We start from the raw sequence: 19,499 nt of genomic DNA on the forward strand, positions 1-19,499 counted from the left end.
AAGTCATGATTGAATTTGCATACAATTAAGTACCGCTGTCTTACTTCCGGAATGCACGTGCGTGTATGTTCTGTTTTATTGTCTACTGACTGGTGTGTAATTGTCATCAGCTTTTTCTCGATCGGCATGTGTGTGAGTATCCGAGGCAGTTGTTGAGATTTGAATTTAAAACAAGTCGCGTAAGGCGAAATTACTACATTTAGTCAAGCTGTGGAACTCACAGAATGAAACCGGCTGAACGTAGTCCGCCGCTAGTGCAAAAGGCAGTGAAAGTGACGAGCCTGTTTGGCGCGGCATCGGTTGCGCTGTGCTTCATAGCACGCTTTACTGTACCTCTCTTCGTTTTAACTTTCTGAGCGTGTTTTTAATCCAAACATATCATATCTATATGTTTTTGGAATCAGGAACCGACAAGGAATAAGATGAAATAGTTTTTGAATCGATTTCGAAAATTTAATTTTGATCATAATTTTTATATTTTTAATTTTCAGAGATTGTTTTTAATCCAAATATAACATATTTATATGTTTTTGGAATCAGAAAATGACGAAGAATAAGATGAAATTGTTTTTGGATCGTTTAATAAAAAAATAGTTTTAATTTACAAGTTTCCGATTTTTAATGACCAAACTCACTCATTAGTTTTTAAGCCACCAAGCTGAAATGCAATAGCAAACCCCGGCCTTCATCGAAGATTGATTTGCCAAAATTTCAATCAATTTAATTGAAAAATGAGGGTGTGACAGTGCCGCCTCAACTTTTACAAAAAGCCGGATATGACGTCATCAAAGGTATTTATCGAAAAAAAGAAAAAAACGTCCGGGGATATCATACCCAGGAACTCTCATGTCAAATTTCATAAAGATCGGCCCAGTAGTTTAGTCTGAATCGCTCTACACACACACACAGACACACACATACACCACGACCCTCATCTCGATTCCCCCCTCTATGTTAAAACATTTAGTCAAAACTTGACTAAATGTAAAAAAGACACATCTCCTTCTGAGTCATATTTTTAGCTTCAGGGTAAAAACTAAAATGCATGAAAAGCGGCATGTCTTTTCTATTCATGACAATTGACACACATGTGCTATGGGTTTGGCGGGGATCGGGAAGTATTAAGCAGGATTTTTGATCATTAATTTAATCAAGTAGCAAATTCGAACTGATGTTCATCATTTCAATTTTCATGATTACAGGGTGAAGCAGGAGTTTGTACAGAGGGCATAAAAAATGTCATCTTGATCAGAGATGAATCACAGTGTTTATGTTAATGATCTAATACATGCTCACACAATCTATGAAGGGGAGAAGATCGTTTCACTTTATTGTTTGTGAGTCATATCATTGACTGAGACCAGCCCAACCACAATCAATGAATCATCATAATTTCTTGAATTATTTACCAACGGAGTGGATACTTTTAGGGTGCATTGCATGCACGGATCAACTATTCCGTAATTGTAAAATAATTATATTTTATGGGTCTGCTTCAAGTCTGTGATCAATGGTTACTGGTCAGGGGCGGATCAGTTCATTTTATGGGGGGGGGTTTCCAAAAGTATGTTGTGAAGATATGGGTGTGAAGGCGCGAAGCGCCGAGCCGACGGCGCGAAGCGCCTAGCTTGCTAGCTTGAAAAAAGGATGCAAAATGGTGCAATCTGGTGCATTCTGAGGATGAACATTACCAGTTTCAGGCAGCAGATTTTGTCACTGATTAATACCCCCAAAATTGAAACTCAACCCAAAAAACCACTAATTTTTAAAAAAAAATTTTGGCGGGGGGGGGGGGGGGTCCGGAAACCCCAGAAACCCCCCCCCCTCGTCCGCCCCTGCTGGTAAATGAATAAATGAAACAAATAAAATTGATGATATATTTGAGATGATATATCACTATCAGCTGCACACGTCATGAGGCTGCAGTTACGAAGAAGAAAGAATGACCGGTTCTCCTTCACCGCTGTCAGAGAGGATGTTGGCTTTTAAATCATATATATACAGGGTGACCCAAAAAAAAGAGTACCCAAACAAAACGTCATAAATTGAACAAAAATAAAGCAATCTTCATAAAATTTATTTACACACACAAGTAGCCTCTGCATGATTTCAACAAAAAATGTTAGTGTTCTACTTCTAGCTTGTCTTTCAGGAAAGTTATGCTCATTCTACAGAACATGCTCCAAATGGCCTCCCCCGGATTTAAATCCCCCAGATTTCTATCTTTGGGGGTTCCTGAAAGACAACGTCTACAGGAACAACCCACAGACAATCGCAGAACTCAAGTGAGCCATCACAACAACCATTCGCGGAATCTCGCAACAGGAGTGTGTGCGGGTGATTGATAACTTTGCGCGGCAAGTTCAAGTTTGCCTGAATCGGCGCGGAGGCCATTTGGAGCATGTTCTGTAGAATGAGCATAACTTTCCTGAAAGACAAGCTAGAATGCTAAAATTTTCTGTGCAAATCATGCAGAGGCTACTTGTGTGTGTAAATAAATTTTATGAAGATTGCTTTATTTTTGTTCAATTTATGACGTTTTGTTTGGGTACTCTTTTTTTTGGGTCACCCTGTATATAATTATATGTTTACTGAGGACAGTGAAGCTGCCGGCATAGCTATGTGACGATATGACCGTATTGTCATTTTCTATTGAATATCCATGCAACTAGACATGCTTCATTTTTATCTTGCTATGCTGGCAGTTGTTATACGGGCTACCTGTGGTGATTATCTGTCATGATTAAAGCCCTCGTTGTCATTGATGTGCTCAGGTGTGAGATTTTCTGCCAACTGTCTGAATTCCAGCATTTTCATTTCAAGAGTCGAGAGATCATCTTTGAAATCCAGATTGCAATACTTTGCATCATCTTTCAAACAAAATTATGTGTGTGTGTTCTGTTAGGCTCTTAAAATGTCATGATCTCAGGTTTTGTGTGTAACGTTGAAGAAGGTGCATAAAGGAAGCAGTCTGTAGTTTAAGGAGAAACTGTCTAATTGAGGGTTCCTGGGCTATATGGTTGCATCCTTTGCTGCTTAATAATTTTAGTTTAGATTTTAAGTGTTTCTTGCAATTCATATTATTAAAAGAAATGAAACAAAAGAGTTGATATGATGATAGAGTGAGACATTCATCAAAGTAATGCACTCACAATAGCATTAGACATTCTTTAGAAAACGCAAGTAAGGCCATCTCTGTATTTGGCTTGATCAGCCACAATACATGTACTTATAGCACAGAGTGGTCAGATGAAGTAAAAATATTAGATTTAAAAGGTAAAAATATCCTTGCATGTATTTGCCATTGCATGGTTTGAAATGCTGTCTCCAGCTTATGCCCCCAAAAAATATCATGAAAGGTGGTTTTTTTTCTAAATGTTATTGTATGCCTACCCTCTTCAGCTTGTGATAATATAGCTCTTTAACATTTGGCTAGTGCCATTTATTCTCAGTGGAGACTGCACATTTTGTGTAGAGCACACTTAGCATAGTACACAACTGCATGGGGGAAGTGAATCAGAGCTGTGGTTCTGTGCCTATTGGTAAATAAGAACAACTCTGCTTGGCTTAGTGATCGTGTATTTTCCTGGGTTCTCTCCCCTACTACACACAAAACTGAGTACTCTTCAAGGTGACTCTTGCCATTGCAGGAGTGGACTCACCCCCTTCCTGTTCTCCCCTGCTGTTAACCCTTAGGCTGGTTGTCGCGACATATGTCGCGCTACTTTACGTATACTGTCACCTGGTTGTCACGACATATGTCGCGCTACTGGCTCAGTCTGTTTGGTCGGTTCCGATTACCTCCCATGGATGCGAAAACCTATATGACCGTTTTTTGTTATTTTTCTCTCTGTTAATTCACCAGTGGCTATGTGACATGTGTTACAGAATTGCACCAGTGTAAGGGTTAATAGAGTTCCCCATCTCTTACTGTCTAGTAACCAATAAGAACACCCACACACAAAACCCACAGACAAACAAACTCTACTACCAGTACTACATGTATGAAGTTGAATTTGTATGACATGTTTCAGTTTTATTTTGGTAATACATGTAATTTACACTTACACTTACAGCAGAATGATAAGTGGGAACCGCAAGGAGAATCGTTCTCTTCTTCTGTTACAATATTTTGTAGTTAATGCAAGTGTGTGTTGCACTTGTTCTCAGATGATTTGAAGCAGGTAGCATTCAAAGTTGGCAATCTTTTCAGAGGAAGATCAGTTAGAGAGGGGCCAGATAAGACCTCCGGCCTGGTCTACTGTTTTCCTCCCGAATAACATAGTGTTGTCATGTTCCAAGCCCTGGTTTTGATTTATACATTTTCGGAAATATCAGGTTTGAACATAAATCACCAAAAATCCAAGCTAATGTGGTTTGGGTCATGGAAGAACTGTAGGAATGAGTGTTGCGGTTTTGCATGTACAGACAAAATGAAAATTCTGGGTGTATATTTCTGTAATTACATGCGTGCGTCAAAAGTGAGAAAGAATTGGGAAGAGAGAGTGAATGTTGCGAAAAGGCTCATCTGCATGTGGGAGAAAAAGAATTTGAGCATTATTGGTAAAGTCTGTGTATTTAAAACGTTTATTCTGCCACATTTTGTCTTTATAATGCAGGCGCTGCTTGTACCAGACGACATTCTAACTGAAATTAATAGGTTAATGTTTCGCTTCGTGTGGCGCAAAAAAGACTGCAACAGGAAGGCATTTGAAAAGGTGAAAAGAACTGTTTTATGTAACAAAGTTAAGCAAGGTGGATTGAATATGATTGATTTGCGACAGATGCAGTGTTCCTTTTTGTTAAGCTGGGTTGTGAACCTAACTCTGTCTAATGAAGACCAGAAATGGTCATGGCTCCCAAAAGCACTGTTTTTCCGTTTTTGGAGTCGCTTTGAATGTTTTTTTGCGAACATTAATAGCAAACCATTTACAGGATTGGACAGTATTAAGTCGGAATTTTGGTCCGCTGTGTTGAAGGCATGGCTTGATAATAATCAAGTCGATAATGGTAATTCTGTATCGGGTTTGTTGTGGAACAACAAAGATATAATTTGTCAAGGTAACCCACTCTTTTTTGCGGATTGGATTAAAAGTGGTATAATGTATGTGAGCGATGTGTGTGAGAATGGACGTTTTGCTTCCTATGAAGAAGTGTGTGAAAGAACTGGCTACACTGCAAATAGATTGCTTGAGTACAATGTTGTTCGTACAGCTGTACATAGCTATAGATGATGTAAATTGTTCAGTCTGTGACATTCCGACCTTTTGTGGAAAAAAAGTGAGATCAGTAAAAGAAATTCGAAAGATTCTCGTAGGAAAAAAATACAGCCCACTCTGTTCAGAAGGATTTTGGAGAAGAAAGTTAGGATTTGAAATTGACAAAAAAAATTGGAACTTAGCAGCCACTGTCACTAGTGAAGTTCGATTACGTGTACTGCATTGGAAAATATTGCAAACATTTATCCAACTAATATTTTATTGTGTAAAATGAAAGTGAAGGCTGATAAAAACTGTACATATTGTGAGGATGAACTTGATGTATTGGAGCATTTTTTCTTTGAATGCCCAACCGTGCTCAGGTTTTGGAAATATATTGAAATGTACATATTAGTAAACATTGGCGAAAGAATTAGGTTGAATGTTACTGATGTGCTTTTTGGTATTAAAAGTAACAGCAAAAATATGAAGAAGATTAATCATATTATTTTAATCGCAAAGATGTGCGTAAGCATTTAAAAAAAAAAAAACGATTCACGATTAACACTGGAAATTATTTTTGGAAATCATGTTTTTTTGAGATTTCGTTAGTCTGACGTTTTATTAATTAGAAACAAATTGTTTATTGTCTCTGATTTAAGGTAAAGCATGTAAATGAGAAAGTATGTGTACAAACAGAAAACACACAGTTACCATGCTTGTTATCACGTGTTTATTGATTGATTAAACAAACATTTTGGAGAAAAAAAAGAAGAAAAAAACCTGTGTTGTGTGCCTATGATTTGAGTAAGATCCTCTGAGGCCAGCCTGGCTGTGAAACTTGAAGGAACAAAAACTAAAAACGTAACTCTACACTCTTCAAAAAAAGTTAAGGATCACTTTTTTACAAGCACGCCACACAAAACAGACAAGACCGAATTCTTTCATTTAAAAAAAATTATATAATTGAACAACCAAGGAGTAATGACAAACAAAGCAAAGATCGAACGCGGCAGCGACAATTTAGCTAGAGTGTGTCAAACGTGACAACCCTCGAAAATGGAATTCACAGCAATGTGAATCAGTGTCAATAACGCGTGTGCCCTCCGTTGTGTGCCAGGGGCCGAATGTATAGCCCTTCCATACTTTTAGGATTTCATAGCGCTGTGGAGCGCATAGCTATGAAACGCACTATAGAACTCAGCGGTCCGCATGCATGAGGTGAAATAGTGCCTGCCATAGCTAAGATCCCACAGTGGGGCACTGCGGTTATGAAATTAAAGGCCCCTCCTGTTTTTGGAACCGCAGGAGCTTTCTAGTTTGCTGTTAGGTAGATTTTTGGTTCCTCTTTCCTGTCATGCTCTCTTTTTCTTCATGAATTCTTTTCTTTTTTCTGCCTTCTTGCTCATTCACCTGTATTTTTTCCAAAAATCTCTTCTCTTGCCGCTTGTCTCGCGATTCATGTATAGTTTAATCTGTTAGTGTTCTGATGTAAGTCCAGCAGTAGATAGGTTAAGCCTATTTTAACATACTGGAAACTGGTATCTTCCAGTAGGTATTAATTTAGTTTTACTAAAGCCTGCTGGGACACAAGTAATGGGTTAGTGCATTTGTAAACAGGAATCGCTTGACAAGTGGCCCCCTTCATCCCCCCCTTCCTCGTCCTGATATGGCTCTGCGTAGTCGGCTGGACGTTAAGCAACAAATAAACAAACAAACAAACAAACATAGCTAAGAGCGGCTCTATTTTTAACACGTAAATAGTGGAAGGGATTCCCTGTCATCCTGTGTCTCTGCGCATGCGTCAAGCTTTGTGATGCTTCGCGGCGGGTCAGTTTTACACCATTTGCCGCAGACAGTTTGGAAAGCCCGTCTCCTGATAAAACTTGGCTTTCGTGGTTTGGAAACTATATCCATTCGGGTACCCTCGCCATAAAGGTATAAGTCATTCTCTTGCTGGTTCTGCATGCTGTGTTTGATGTTATAAATTCCCGTATTATTATTGTTATTATCATTATTATTATGTACTGCGATCAGTTCGCCACACACATCTTGAAAAGATCCGCACGCGTAAAAACTGACCCAAAGTCAATATAACCCGCAAAACCGGCGGCAATGCACCCTTTCGATTCGGCAGTTCGAGTTGCTCTTACAGTTCATCCGTGATTGCAAAAATGTCCTGCCGACGAAAGCGGAATTTTCTGTACAGTTCCATGTCGTCGTAACGATTCAGTGGATGTAGGCGGTCAAGAAAGATCCGGTTGCTTCTCAAATTTCTTCTCATCCTGAATCGGCATGAAAGCAGCCGCCATTTTAAATGCTCCAATAGCGGGTTCCATAACTCTTATTGAAAGGAGGGGCCTACTATAACTTTATGGCCGACATAAGGCTCTATGCGCGGTCCATGCATTAGAAATGAGAGACTTTATGGAGTCCACAGACTTTATTGCAGTGACGTCATCAATTTAGGCTCCTATGGAGGGGCTATGCATTGGCTTCCCGGCATTCAACACATCGTTGGTGCATGGAGTGGATCAGGTTGCATATGAATTCCATTCCACTCCTGCTGGAGCCATTGCAGCAGTTGACCCAGATTGGCAGGAGGAGGGTGATGTTGCTGTACCCGACGACAAAGCTCCTCCCACATGTGCTCTATGGGGTTCAGGTCCGGGCTGTTGGCCACAACATTCTGTTGACCCTGGCCTGCTGGATGAAGGTGTTTACAGCTGCAGAGCGATGTGGAGGTGCGTTGTCATCCTGAAGAATCGCACGAGGGCCGATCGCTTGGAGGGCTGGAACGACCAGGGGTTGCAGGATCTCATTCTGGTAGCGGACACCGGTCAAGTTGCCCACTACATGGTACAGAGGTGTCCTTAGACGTGTGCTGATCCATCCCCAGACCATCACAGAGCCTCCGCCAAAACGCTGTCGTTCCAGAACAGCGCCTTCTGCGAAGCGCTCTCCGCGACGCCTCCACACTCGGATGCGACCATCAGCAGGTTCCAAGCAAAAGCGGGACTCATCTGTAAACAACACCTGAGCCCACTGCTGACGTTGCCACCTCACATGTTGAGTGCACCAGGCTCGGCGAGCTGCTCGGTGATTAGCAGTCAGGGTTGTTTCTCGGACTGGACGCCTTGCACGCAAGCCAAAGTTGTGTAAGCGGTTTCGGATCGTCTGACCACTAACAACAGTGTTGGTGGTAGCTTGCAGGCGTTGCCTAATGTTGTTTGCCGTAGCCATTCTTTGTTGCATGGCCTGCCTCTGAATGAAGCGATCCTCTCTTTGTGTGGTGACTCTGGGCCGACCAGAACGTTGTCGCTCCTGCACTCTTCCAGTTGCGTGGAATCTCTGTTTTAGTCTGATGATGACAGAGGGAGCCACTGCAAGCCTCTGGGCCACTTGCCTGGCAGCAACACCGTCTTGTAGCCATCCTATTGCCTTTCCTCTATCCAAATCGCTCAGTTTTCTTCGTGGGGGCATGTTGCTACTGTGCATTATTGTGTCAGCGTGTCAACCTTTAAATACAAGCTGGTGAGCGATGTTCATAGCCAGGACCCTGTTGTAGCACGTGCATCACAACCTTTTGCCCTGGCATGCGTTCCGCAAATTTCATGGGGCTATAAAAAACACCCTTTTTCTTCCAAAATGCAGAAGCTTTTAAGAAGTCCCACAAAGGGAAATAACTCTGCCTGCCGAACAAAATTCTAGGTCAAGACTCATTGTTCATTTGTTAATTCAAACACATTAATCTTTTAATTATTATGTCGATGTTTAATTTTTTGGTATTTTTTTTTATAATTAGATCCGTTTTTTCAACCGATCCTTAACTTTTTTTGAAGAGTGTATATGTAATAATCTGTGTTAGTTGAAGCCTATCAAGTATCATGTGCTAAATGTATAGACAGTTAGACTGATTCATGAACATTTATAATCACTGCAGAATAATCTTGCTGATTCAATCAACGTTTACACCTCGAGGCGACGAAGCGTGAAGCAAGTCATTCCTCATAATTTCTGTACATGTATACACATATTGTATTCCCTGTCAGGGTACTAGACCAGTATAATAATATTGTGTAAAGTCAGTTATGTGGTGTGTCTTGTTCAGACATTTGTGTGTCTGTCTAATATTTAAAATGTGTGTGTGTTTATTATCGTTGTTTTACACAGTGTTTTGCGATCTTTGCTATCCAAGTTTCTTTCGACTCAAAACTGAACATTTTATTGGTTTTGTCGGGAACCGTTTTATTAATTCTTTTGGGTGTAATTGGAAGAATTCTACAAATTCCCGCAGTGGGGCACTGCGGTTATGAAATTAAAGGCCCCTCCTGTTTTTGGAACCGCAGGAGCTTTCTAGTTTGCTGTTAGGTAGATTTTTGGTTCTTCTTTCCTGTCATGCTCTCTTTTTCTTCATGAATTCTTTTCTTTTTTCTGCCTTCTTGCTCATTCACCTGTATTTTTTCCAAAAATCTCTTCTCTTGCCGCTTGTCTCGCGATTCATGTATAGTTTAATCTGTTAGTGTTCTGATGTGGGTCCAGCAGTAGATAGGTTAAGCCTATTTTAACATACTGGAAACTGGTAATCTTCCAGTAGGTATTAATTTAGTTTTACTAAAGCCTGCTGGGACACAAGTAATGGGTTAGTGCATTTGTAAACAGGAATCGCTTGACAAGTGGCCCCCTTCATCCCCCCCTTCCTCGTCCTGATATGGCTCTGCGTAGTCGGCTGGACGTTAAGCAACAAATAAACAAACAAACAAACAAACAAATTCTACAAATTGGTCAATATACATCAAACGAAAATCTCTCCCTCCTCCCCCACTCCATCCCCCATGTGGAAACAAAAAGCTACCAACTTTGATATCCAAAATAAAAATAAAAACAGAGGCCTAAGGACATGCGTATCGGGTGTCATGAAAAAAATGTAACGAGATTTGTAATGTAGGGCAGTAGGTGTACCCGAGGGGTACAAACCTTTGTAGTTTCTCTGAAGGACAAGGCATCGGGAAAGTAGGTTACGACATGCTGACCCTCGGCCTTGCCTGCCCTCCCGCCCCCGACCATAAATCTGGCTTGTCCTCCGATGGCCGTGTGTCCTCTGGTGACCGTTCGCTGCCCTCTCCCTGCTTGCGTCATCCGCACGATAGTATTATTTTATTGCTTTTATTCATGGTCACGTTGGGTATGGACTGTGAGGGAGAGGAGAGTGAACATTTTGCAAGTACATGTCCAGTGGTAGAGTGGAACCTGTCTGCAACGACCACCCAAGGGACCGACCGAAAGTGGTCCCCGTAGACAGGTGGTTGTTATGAAAAGGTGAATTATACAGAAGAAAAACTCGTCTGAGATCTTTGGGAGTGATGGTTGGAGGCAGGTGGTCGCTTTTGAGAGGTGGTCGCAAGGGCAGGGTCGACTATACATCAGTGTGATGAAAGGACACCCTTGCAATGTCTGCAATGTGCCCCGTCGTGAAAGGTATAGTTTGGTCAAGATGATAGACCACAAAAGAGTCCTTTATTGGTAGGTGTCCTCTAGTACTGTGAATAACAGTGATCTTATCACTGACGATAACAGATTGCATGGCCAATAGCTTGCAAGATATCAAAGACATGACTTTTGGCTCCAGTATGTTATCAGAGAGGTCAGTCAAAAGTATGCAGAAAACGGGCCCCAAAACAACAATAGTTTCGACGAAAATGTATGTTATTGCTTTGACTCACCACTCCCTCTCCGAAAGTTTAATGACCGTGGAAACCAGGTGGCTGACTGCTAATCGGGCCAGGGGCGATAATCTGCTCCAAAGCCGTGACTGTAGTGGTGCAACAAGGATTAGTAATTCCTGTCGATTTGGTTGTTTGCCCACTATAAAAAAAAAATTGGAATTCATTCCAGTTTAACTGCATACTCCCTACAACAACTACAACAACAGACACAGGCACAACAAACTCAAGTATTAAATACAAAAACAAATAAGGGTGTACGTCATCAGTTGTAAGTTTGAGTGTGCGGGAATATTCGTTTTGTGTTGCACATTGCTTGAAATCTCAGTGCCATTCTTCAGTGTCCTCAAATTTGTTTGTTGGACGTTTTTGTTTATTTGTGTGTTTGCTGCGCTTGTTTCTTTTTTGTTGTGCTCAATATACATACTGTTCTTCTGCTTTGGCATCCGAGAGGTATAGAAAGTAACTTTTAGTAAGTTTGAAATTCAGGACGCTTTTTGTTCTTGTACGACTGATTAGAATATATTCTTCAAATGTTTGGGCTTTCTGGTTTGTCCTTTTCTGTTAATCAGTTCTCAAGTTAAAATCCTGATTCGCCATATTATTGGACGCTGTACTCTTCATTTTGACTCCTCGCATTTATGAGAAGTGGTCTGAGGTACGGGAATTTACTTGACCAAGTAGGGCTAAATAGAATCGGCTTGAGGCGTGCACTCCCATCCCGATCCGGTGTCCGACAAAAGGATAGAATATACGGCAACAATTCCCAGACCCTGGCAGCTTTGTAGGACGACATCAGAAGGGAAATCAGGCGCATACAAGCTGGCAGCTGACATGAGGGAGGGTAAACTTGTTGTTATCTGCTTTTGTGTCAGCATTTGTCGTTCGAGCTTTTTTCCGTTCGAGCTTATGTCGTTCGAGTTTTTGTCGTTCGAGCTTTTGTCGTTCGAGCTTCTGTCGTAGACCCTTCCCGATCTCCTTTTTTCTGATCCCTCCAACATACTCGTTTGCAGGGTTTGATTATGAATAAAGGCATCTTTTAAAAATACAGTACCGTTTTTGGCCTAAGGAGTAGTTTACACGATAATAAACATGGGAAGGAAGGCATCTTTAACACGTTTCGTCATCGGAACAAAATTCCGAATGCATAATTACCCCCCTTGGAGGTGTGACTGTGTGTGATAAAGGGCACTGCCAAAGCCTGCAAGGTCGACCCAAGAGCGTATATATATATCCTCGCTTGACTGAGCAGAAAACGTTTCACTTGTGGACTTGGGTGACCGTCACGGCGGCAAAAGCTTATAGTGTCACCTTTTCACCTGCGTAAGACAATTGGCCATTTGCCGTGAAGGTGACCAATCGCCTGTAGATGTCCCTCGATCTCTTGGTTGCCCCAAGGGTCTTGGCACTCGTGACGTACGTTTGTACTCATTGACTGTTGCGTAGCCAGAGCGGACGGTTTGGACTTGGTTTGATCCGTCTTTGTTTACCTGCATCTTCTGTCCTGGGAGAGAGGTTGTGTTTTGGTCCTGTCCTTTCTGCATTGAGCTTATTCATTGTGACACAACCAACCAGAGAGCAGTCGTTCAACTCTTTCTTGGAAACACGGACGTTTTGCACGGTGCTTCCACTGGGGGCGCCTTTGAGTCTGCCCGTTATAAGCACTACCATTTCCATTGACTGACATTGTGTACGTTTGTCAGTGTGTCGTTCACACAGTGAAGATCCGTTCTGTTCGCACAAAGACTTGACAGTCCGTGACTCTACCAGGAAGCCTAGACCCGCTACTTGACGAGAAGACGAAAACAAAACTCTTCGCCTTCGGTCTAGATTGAAACTTTAAGTCGTCAGCTAGGCGGAACTTTAATCCTCACTCGAGTTTATTTTCACCTTGAACAAGGAAAACTAAGTTCATTGTAGAGTTGGGCGAGTGTGTATAAAGCTGCACAATGTTGACCGCGCTATTGAATTTGCTGGATGTGCTCCGCGATTGGGTGACCGAGATGTTCCACTTCATCTTCAGCCTTCACGTGGGGCAGGTGGATCAGGTCAAAAAGCTGCCTCCCACCAGGAGGCTCTTTGGGCGCAAAGTAAGTGACTCTTTTTCTGTTACTTTCAACATTCACGAATAAAAAAACAAACCACAAGAATGTTTAGTTTGTGGATCGTTTATGTCTGTTAAGTTACGTTTTTGGAACGTTCGTCAGACGTATTTACCAGAAATTCCATATATCGATCTTTACCATGGACACATTGAAATGGTGAAACTGAAAGGAAGAAGATTAAACTTCTTTTTTTTTGTTCGTTTGCTGCTTCAACGATCGCCAGGAGCCATTTGTCGTTGAAAGCTCGGAGTTTCCGTTAAAGTAATAAATGCCATTCTAGGAGCTGTTTGCCTGAGTGAATTGCATATAATTCAAATACTGCCCGTGTAGTAATGTTTTTCGCTGACCCTTGTAGTTTTAAATAGTATTGATCAATGAACCTTTACAGAAAAGGGTTTTGGTGTCTCTTTCATTTGTTTCGGTAATCGTTATTACCTGTTTGTACTTCATTCCTTCCATCATATTCATGGGACTTTCACATTTTATTGACTTTCATTTTCAATGACAATGATTGATTTCGTCTCTCTTTCTCTCTGTATTTATCTTTCTCTCTCTCACACACACACACCCACATCCCCCCCACACACACACACACACACACACACCACACACCACACACACACCACATGCACCGACTGCTACTTCCTTTATAGTTTGCCTTCTATATATCGTGCTTTGAAGTTTATTTGAAATTGGCCTGTTTGCAAATTTATATTTTTGACAGAGACTACAATAACGCTTTTTGACGGCGTAATCCGGCTCGGCCATTCTGTGGTTACGCCACTTTACGGAGGGGAGCTACCGTGTCCACAGTTACGTCGTCGTAAACCGATTCCCGGATCTTAATGTTAAGCCTCATTTATTATTATTATTATTATTGTGATCATTTTTATGCGCCTAATCTAGATATAGCCCCAGGCGCTTACATATTAATTTCTGCCGTTTGAAATGGAATTTTTTACAGACAGACAGACAAACAGACATTTTTTACACACCATGTATAACGCATTCACATCGGCCAGTAAAGCTCAGTAGCCTATTAGGCGAGCATTCACCTTTCACGGCCTTTATTCCAAGTCAAACGGGTATTTGGTGGACATTTTATCTATGCCTATACAATTTTGCCAGGAAAGACCCTTTTGTCAATCGTGGGATCTTTAACGTGCACATCCCAATGTAGTGTACACGAAGGGACCTCGGTTTTTCGTCTCATCCGAAAGACTAGCACTTGAACCCACCACCTAGGTTAGGAAAGGGGGGAGAAAATTGCGGCCTGACCCAGGGTCGAACACACAACCTCTCGCTTCCGAGCGCAAGTGCGTTACCACTCGGCCACCCAGTCCCTTCTTACGGCCATTCTTTGACGCAAATGCCATGTTAATTTTCCCTGTCCCACCCATTAATCCCCAGTGTGCAAGATATACCTGAGTTGAATTTGAGTGGCGTTAGCTCACTAATCGTAGAACAACAACAAAAACAGAAACGAACGTAGTTTTTCTGGCGCTTGGTTTGTGTGGAGAGTGCGTATTAATCCTCTTTTCTGAACTAAGTTTCTTACAGAAAGGGTTTGCTATGTCTGAATCGGAATGCAAACAGACAGAGTCCTTGAAGAAATAATTGGGTCACATCAAACTAGTACAGCAGAGAGGAATAATGCCATCGAGCCAAAAATACAGTGTTGGCGTAACCCTAGTACAGCCGAGCAGAATGACCGAGCCGGATTACGCCGTCAAAAAAGGCGTAGCCACTTTTTTTAACAACAGCTCAAAGAGGTTATCTAATTATAAAAAAAAAATATCAACAGGACTCCCTTATTTTCAGTTAACATTGATACTGTCGAGATTATTGTTGTGTGTGGTGAAAATTCACCTTCGTCACACTGAGTTGTGACGCCTGAGTATAACAACTTCCTTATGTCTTGTACCCATCGACAGATATTTTGTTTTCGTATTGGTCATGGTTGAAGTTTATGCAGCATTTAGCTTTTTAATGAACATCAAGTGTTCGGAAATAAATTTTGGTTTGGGTTGCCTTACTTTTCAAGTTGCTCATGTCTTACCTGGAGTCATTTGTGTTGAAATGGCCACACCTCTTTTTTGTGCAAGCTGGTTATATTCTTGTTTTTTAAATGCTGCCTGTCATGTCATCTATTTAAAAACGGAGATCACCATGTAATCTGAGAAAGGAAACAAAATTAAATCGGCCCTGAATAGCAAAAATGGTTGAAGGGACATGAAAAAACAAACAACAACCAATCAATATCATTCTGTGAACAAGCTCATCCTTGCTTTTCAGACGCTCGTCGACCTGATCGTTTATCTTTGGTGTGCAGTGCTTTACTGCTTTATGTAATCTTTTGTGCGTTGTTTTGTGAACGCCCTTATCTGTGAAATTCGTATCATAATGATACTGTGTCTTGACGTTGAACAGAATGACGTTGTTGCTGAATGTAGGCTGAGGGATGTAGAATTGGTGCAGCACTTCTAGTTAAAACAGAGAACAGCTGCTGTAGTTTGGTGCCTCTGGCCGCTGCCGTCAAGGTAACCTCCGTTTGATTGCATGTTTGCCGTTTCCGACAGCGGCGTAATATTTTGGCAGAGTTTCTCCGGCGCCAGTTGAACCGTGTCCCGCCCGTCCATTGCTGGTTATTGACCTGTCTGTGCACATTCACGCTTGGCTGCGTCCTGTTTGTTTACTGCCAGTATATCCCCTCGCCGCTCCACTCGGAAGGAGAGTACACAGCAAGTTGTTGTTTGAGTTGAGAACTGGAAACAGCAGGTTCGTTTTGCGGATGTGAAGGTGAATACCACAACGTTAACCACTGCACACACTTTTTTGTTTTGTTTTGATGCCAGCTGCCAGCACTTCGCAGGAATCGTCGGAGCAGACGATCGTTCCGTCAGTCGGGTGCACGATCAATAGCTTCCTGTCTGGCTGATGTGCGTGTTGCCGGCTGGCCCAGTTAAAAGCCAACGCCGTTTGATCAGCATTCGATTAATGCTTGGAATCGCTCAACTTTCTCTCCGTGTCTGTGCTGTGCGGTGTTTCTTCCAGTTTGCTCCCCCCCACCGTACCGTGATCGTCTGCTCCGGAAATTGACCCCCCATAACTGTCCTCAAAGTGTGCGTCTAGTGTCCTCAGCGACCGTATCTAGGACCCAGGCTGATTGCAACTCTTGCTTCAGTCAGTGTTTGTGACGCAGCATAATTTTAGTGCTCTTTCCGCTAGTTTGTTATTATCGACAGCGCTATTATTCGGCTAGGACGGACAAACTGAAAACAGGATTGTGCCCTTAAGATTTGAGTCTGTCTGAGCGTGTCTCGAGACACAGTCATGGACGTATCCGGTTGAAAGGGTGAAGGTGTGTTTCATGTTTGTCGTATTCATTGAGTTGTTTTGGTTTTAGCCGAGTGAAATACGGACATGACTGCAGGGGCACAGTGATCTCATTCAAACTTTACTGAGAGGAGAAGAAAACCTGGACTTTGATCGTCCCAGTCTTTGGTTGGTTGAAACCGCTTTTATTGTTAAAAAGTCTGCTGTTAGGAATATATATTTTTTGACGAAGGAAACCTGGGATTAAATCGTCTTTCGCTGCTCGAAACACTTGTGAATTGAAACAGGACTGCTGATTGGAATATTTAGTTTGATGCCAGTTTCTTTTTGAAACAAAAGAATTGTTTGTACAAAGTGGATTTCAGTTTGTGACTGCAACCCATGTTCGGAATGTCACTGTCAGCAAATATCACGGACACCAGCACCACTACAGGTGGTGGTAGTGGTGTCGATGGTGTCAAAACCGATCATGTAGATCGCCGTCTGCACCACAGGAACGGCTATTTCAACTACAAACATCACCACACAGAGCCCGACCAGCGGAAACTGGTAGGTGCTGAAGCCATTATGCTGAGATACCGTATTATTTCTGTGTTGGTGTACCCTGAGATACTTTATTAGTATTCTCTGTGGATGTACCCTGATATACTTTTTTTCTGTTTGTACCCAGAGATACTTTGTTATTTTTCTGTGGATGAACCCTGAAATACTTTATTAGTATTCTCTCTGGGCGTTGCTGTACTTGTCAGAACACTGAGTCTGATCATGAAGACAGAACCAGAGACTATAGTCAGCATGTCCACATAATTATACGTTCGTGTACGTGTACAGTCTGCTGAAGCGATTGGTATTCGTCTAATATATATGCTGATGTTGGTATTCATGTACAGCTAATTTGCTAGAGCGTACACGAACATTCTTTGCCGTAAAACAACCAGGCAGCCCTGGCGTGGAAGCTTCTGTAACCTACCAGCAGCATCAGCATTTCCGAGGCGATCAATATTATTCTGCTGAGTCCTAGGACTGTCCTGTCGGTCGATATGTGGAGGCATTGTAGCATAACAGTCGGTCTGATCGCAATATTGAGTGAAACTTCGTGTACTGAGTAGTATACATAGATTAGAGAGAGCATGTTTATCATGTGGTATACGTATAAGCTTAGGGCAACAGTGTAGCATCGTAAACTGGGTTTCACACAAAATGAACTGGGTAGTAAACATCAGAGAGATGTATGCAATATCATGGATACTGTCTACATGTAGCATACTATGTCTCTGATGAGTGTGTCCATGATACTGCAGTGTGTCAACGTATACAGAGTTTGAGACTTGCTGTACTGGGTCGAAAACATCAGAGCTCCACATACACTACCCTCAATTAGTGTATTGGATTAACTGTTGCTAGTGTTGCATCGTATACAGAGTCCAGACATAGTGAAATAGGTAGTATACATGAGTCATGTACACAATACTATAGTAATATACTCTCTACTTGTATCATACTGTCTGATAAATGCGTCCGTGGGACTTCAGTGTAGCATAGTATGCGAGATACACTACCCTCAACCGATGTACCTAATTAACGTGTGCTACAGTGTAACAAGGCATACAGAGTTTGGCGTCAGCTGCCGCAGCGAGAAGGTTTACCTGTGGTCACGTGCTCGCATGCCAGGTGTTTGCTGTTATTGTTGTTGTCGATGCACAGAATGATGTCGAGACTGGTGTAGTAAGCAACTTGAACTAGGGCGCGATCGCAAGCAAAAGCTTGTTTTAGGTGACACAAACAATATAACACAGACACCCCCCCCCCCCCCCTCCCACAAATCAAATTCACAAAATCAAGCTTCCCGTGTTAAAATCAACAACACAAATCAGAACAACTAAACCGAAACATGTTTTGCATGTCATTAGACAGAACAATCAAATCTTTATCCAAAACTGTCCGTTTTGTTCACATATATCTTGTCTAACATGAACGCTATGGCATGCTGAGCGTGTAGTTGTCAATCCTCTCAGTTTTTGAAGTCGTTTTAGCGGGTAATGAGACCAAAAATGGTACATTTCAGAACTCCTCAACGCATTGTCTTAAAACTGTCAGTGATTTGTGCTAACACACGTCGTTAAGTACAAAAATGAGACCAAAAAATGGTACATTTCAGTAACTCCTCAACGCATTGTCTTAAAACTTGTCAGTGATTTGGGCTAACACATGTCGTTAAGTACACACGGAATCTCAAGTCATGTGAGATATTAGTTCTGCTGTTGCGCGACATGCCAGAACGAATTTTAAAAATAAAAATGTACCCTGTCCAATGAACTGAATTTGTAAAAAAAATTAACATGCATTAAGAAAAATGAAAGCTTCAATTTACCTTTAATTTCATACATTTTCAACTATGACTGTTCACAGCGCACTTGTACGCACACACACATTCTTGGAAAATGCTCTTTCAAGAGCCATGATCAGTTAAGCGTGTCAGCCGTGAGCTTTTCTAGGCGTAGGCCTACATTTGCGCTCAGCACTCTGAATGAGGCAAAATATTAATGTTCGCGTTGAAATCCTCATACCGCCAATGTCTGATAAAATATGTACATGAAATTTAATTGTGTGACGCATCTGTTATTGTTCTTGAAGATAACAACAAATTAATTGTTTTTCAATGAGTCAGCGAAGACCTACCATCAATTTAAGAACTCTTTCTGGCATGTCAATTAACAGCAGACTAATGTCTCAAATGACTTTAAAATCCGTATGAACTTTCCCACATGTGTTACTACTGTTAGCACAAATCACCGCAACGTTGAAGGCAATGCGTTGAGGAGTTACGAAAACGTACCGGTTTTTGTCTCATTACCCACTAAAACTGCCTTTTACAGCTTCTCAGAGGAATGACACCTACACAAATCAACATGCCTTAATGTCAGTGTTAGACCAGATATTTGAACAAAACTGACTGATTTGGATGCAGATTTGATTGTTTTTTCTATTGACGTGCAGAAGATGTTCTGACTTTTGTGCTCTACATATATTTCAAAAAATAAATTCCAAATTCGGCGGTCGATTCACTAAAACGAAGTTTGACCATGAACGGTATCAATACTTACTTAATTTAAACCCTCCAGACTTTTAGCTTTTAT

The 19,499-nt window shown here is 41.6% G+C and overlaps 1 protein-coding gene across 4 annotated transcripts in view; it reads left to right on the forward strand.

The window, feature by feature from the left end:
• LOC138981943 (hexokinase-2-like) overlaps nt 1-19,499 on the forward strand; it is a 69,162-nt gene that overhangs the window by 6,191 nt on the left and 43,472 nt on the right. The window contains exon 1 of one of the 4 annotated variants that reach the window (XM_070355122.1): nt 12,189-13,011. The exons of 2 other annotated variants lie outside the window; for them this stretch is intronic. In XM_070355122.1, coding sequence (XP_070211223.1) covers nt 12,871-13,011 — 141 coding nt within the window. In that variant the 5' untranslated portion in view covers nt 12,189-12,870. Of the gene's footprint in view, nt 1-12,188; nt 13,012-16,026; nt 16,912-19,499 lie in introns of those variants that run through there. One more of the 4 variants, XM_070355121.1, reaches the window with a different exon arrangement.

This window comes from Littorina saxatilis, linkage group LG12 (assembly GCF_037325665.1).
Source record: "Littorina saxatilis isolate snail1 linkage group LG12, US_GU_Lsax_2.0, whole genome shotgun sequence".
NCBI classification, from domain to species: Eukaryota; Metazoa; Mollusca; class Gastropoda; order Littorinimorpha; family Littorinidae; genus Littorina; species Littorina saxatilis.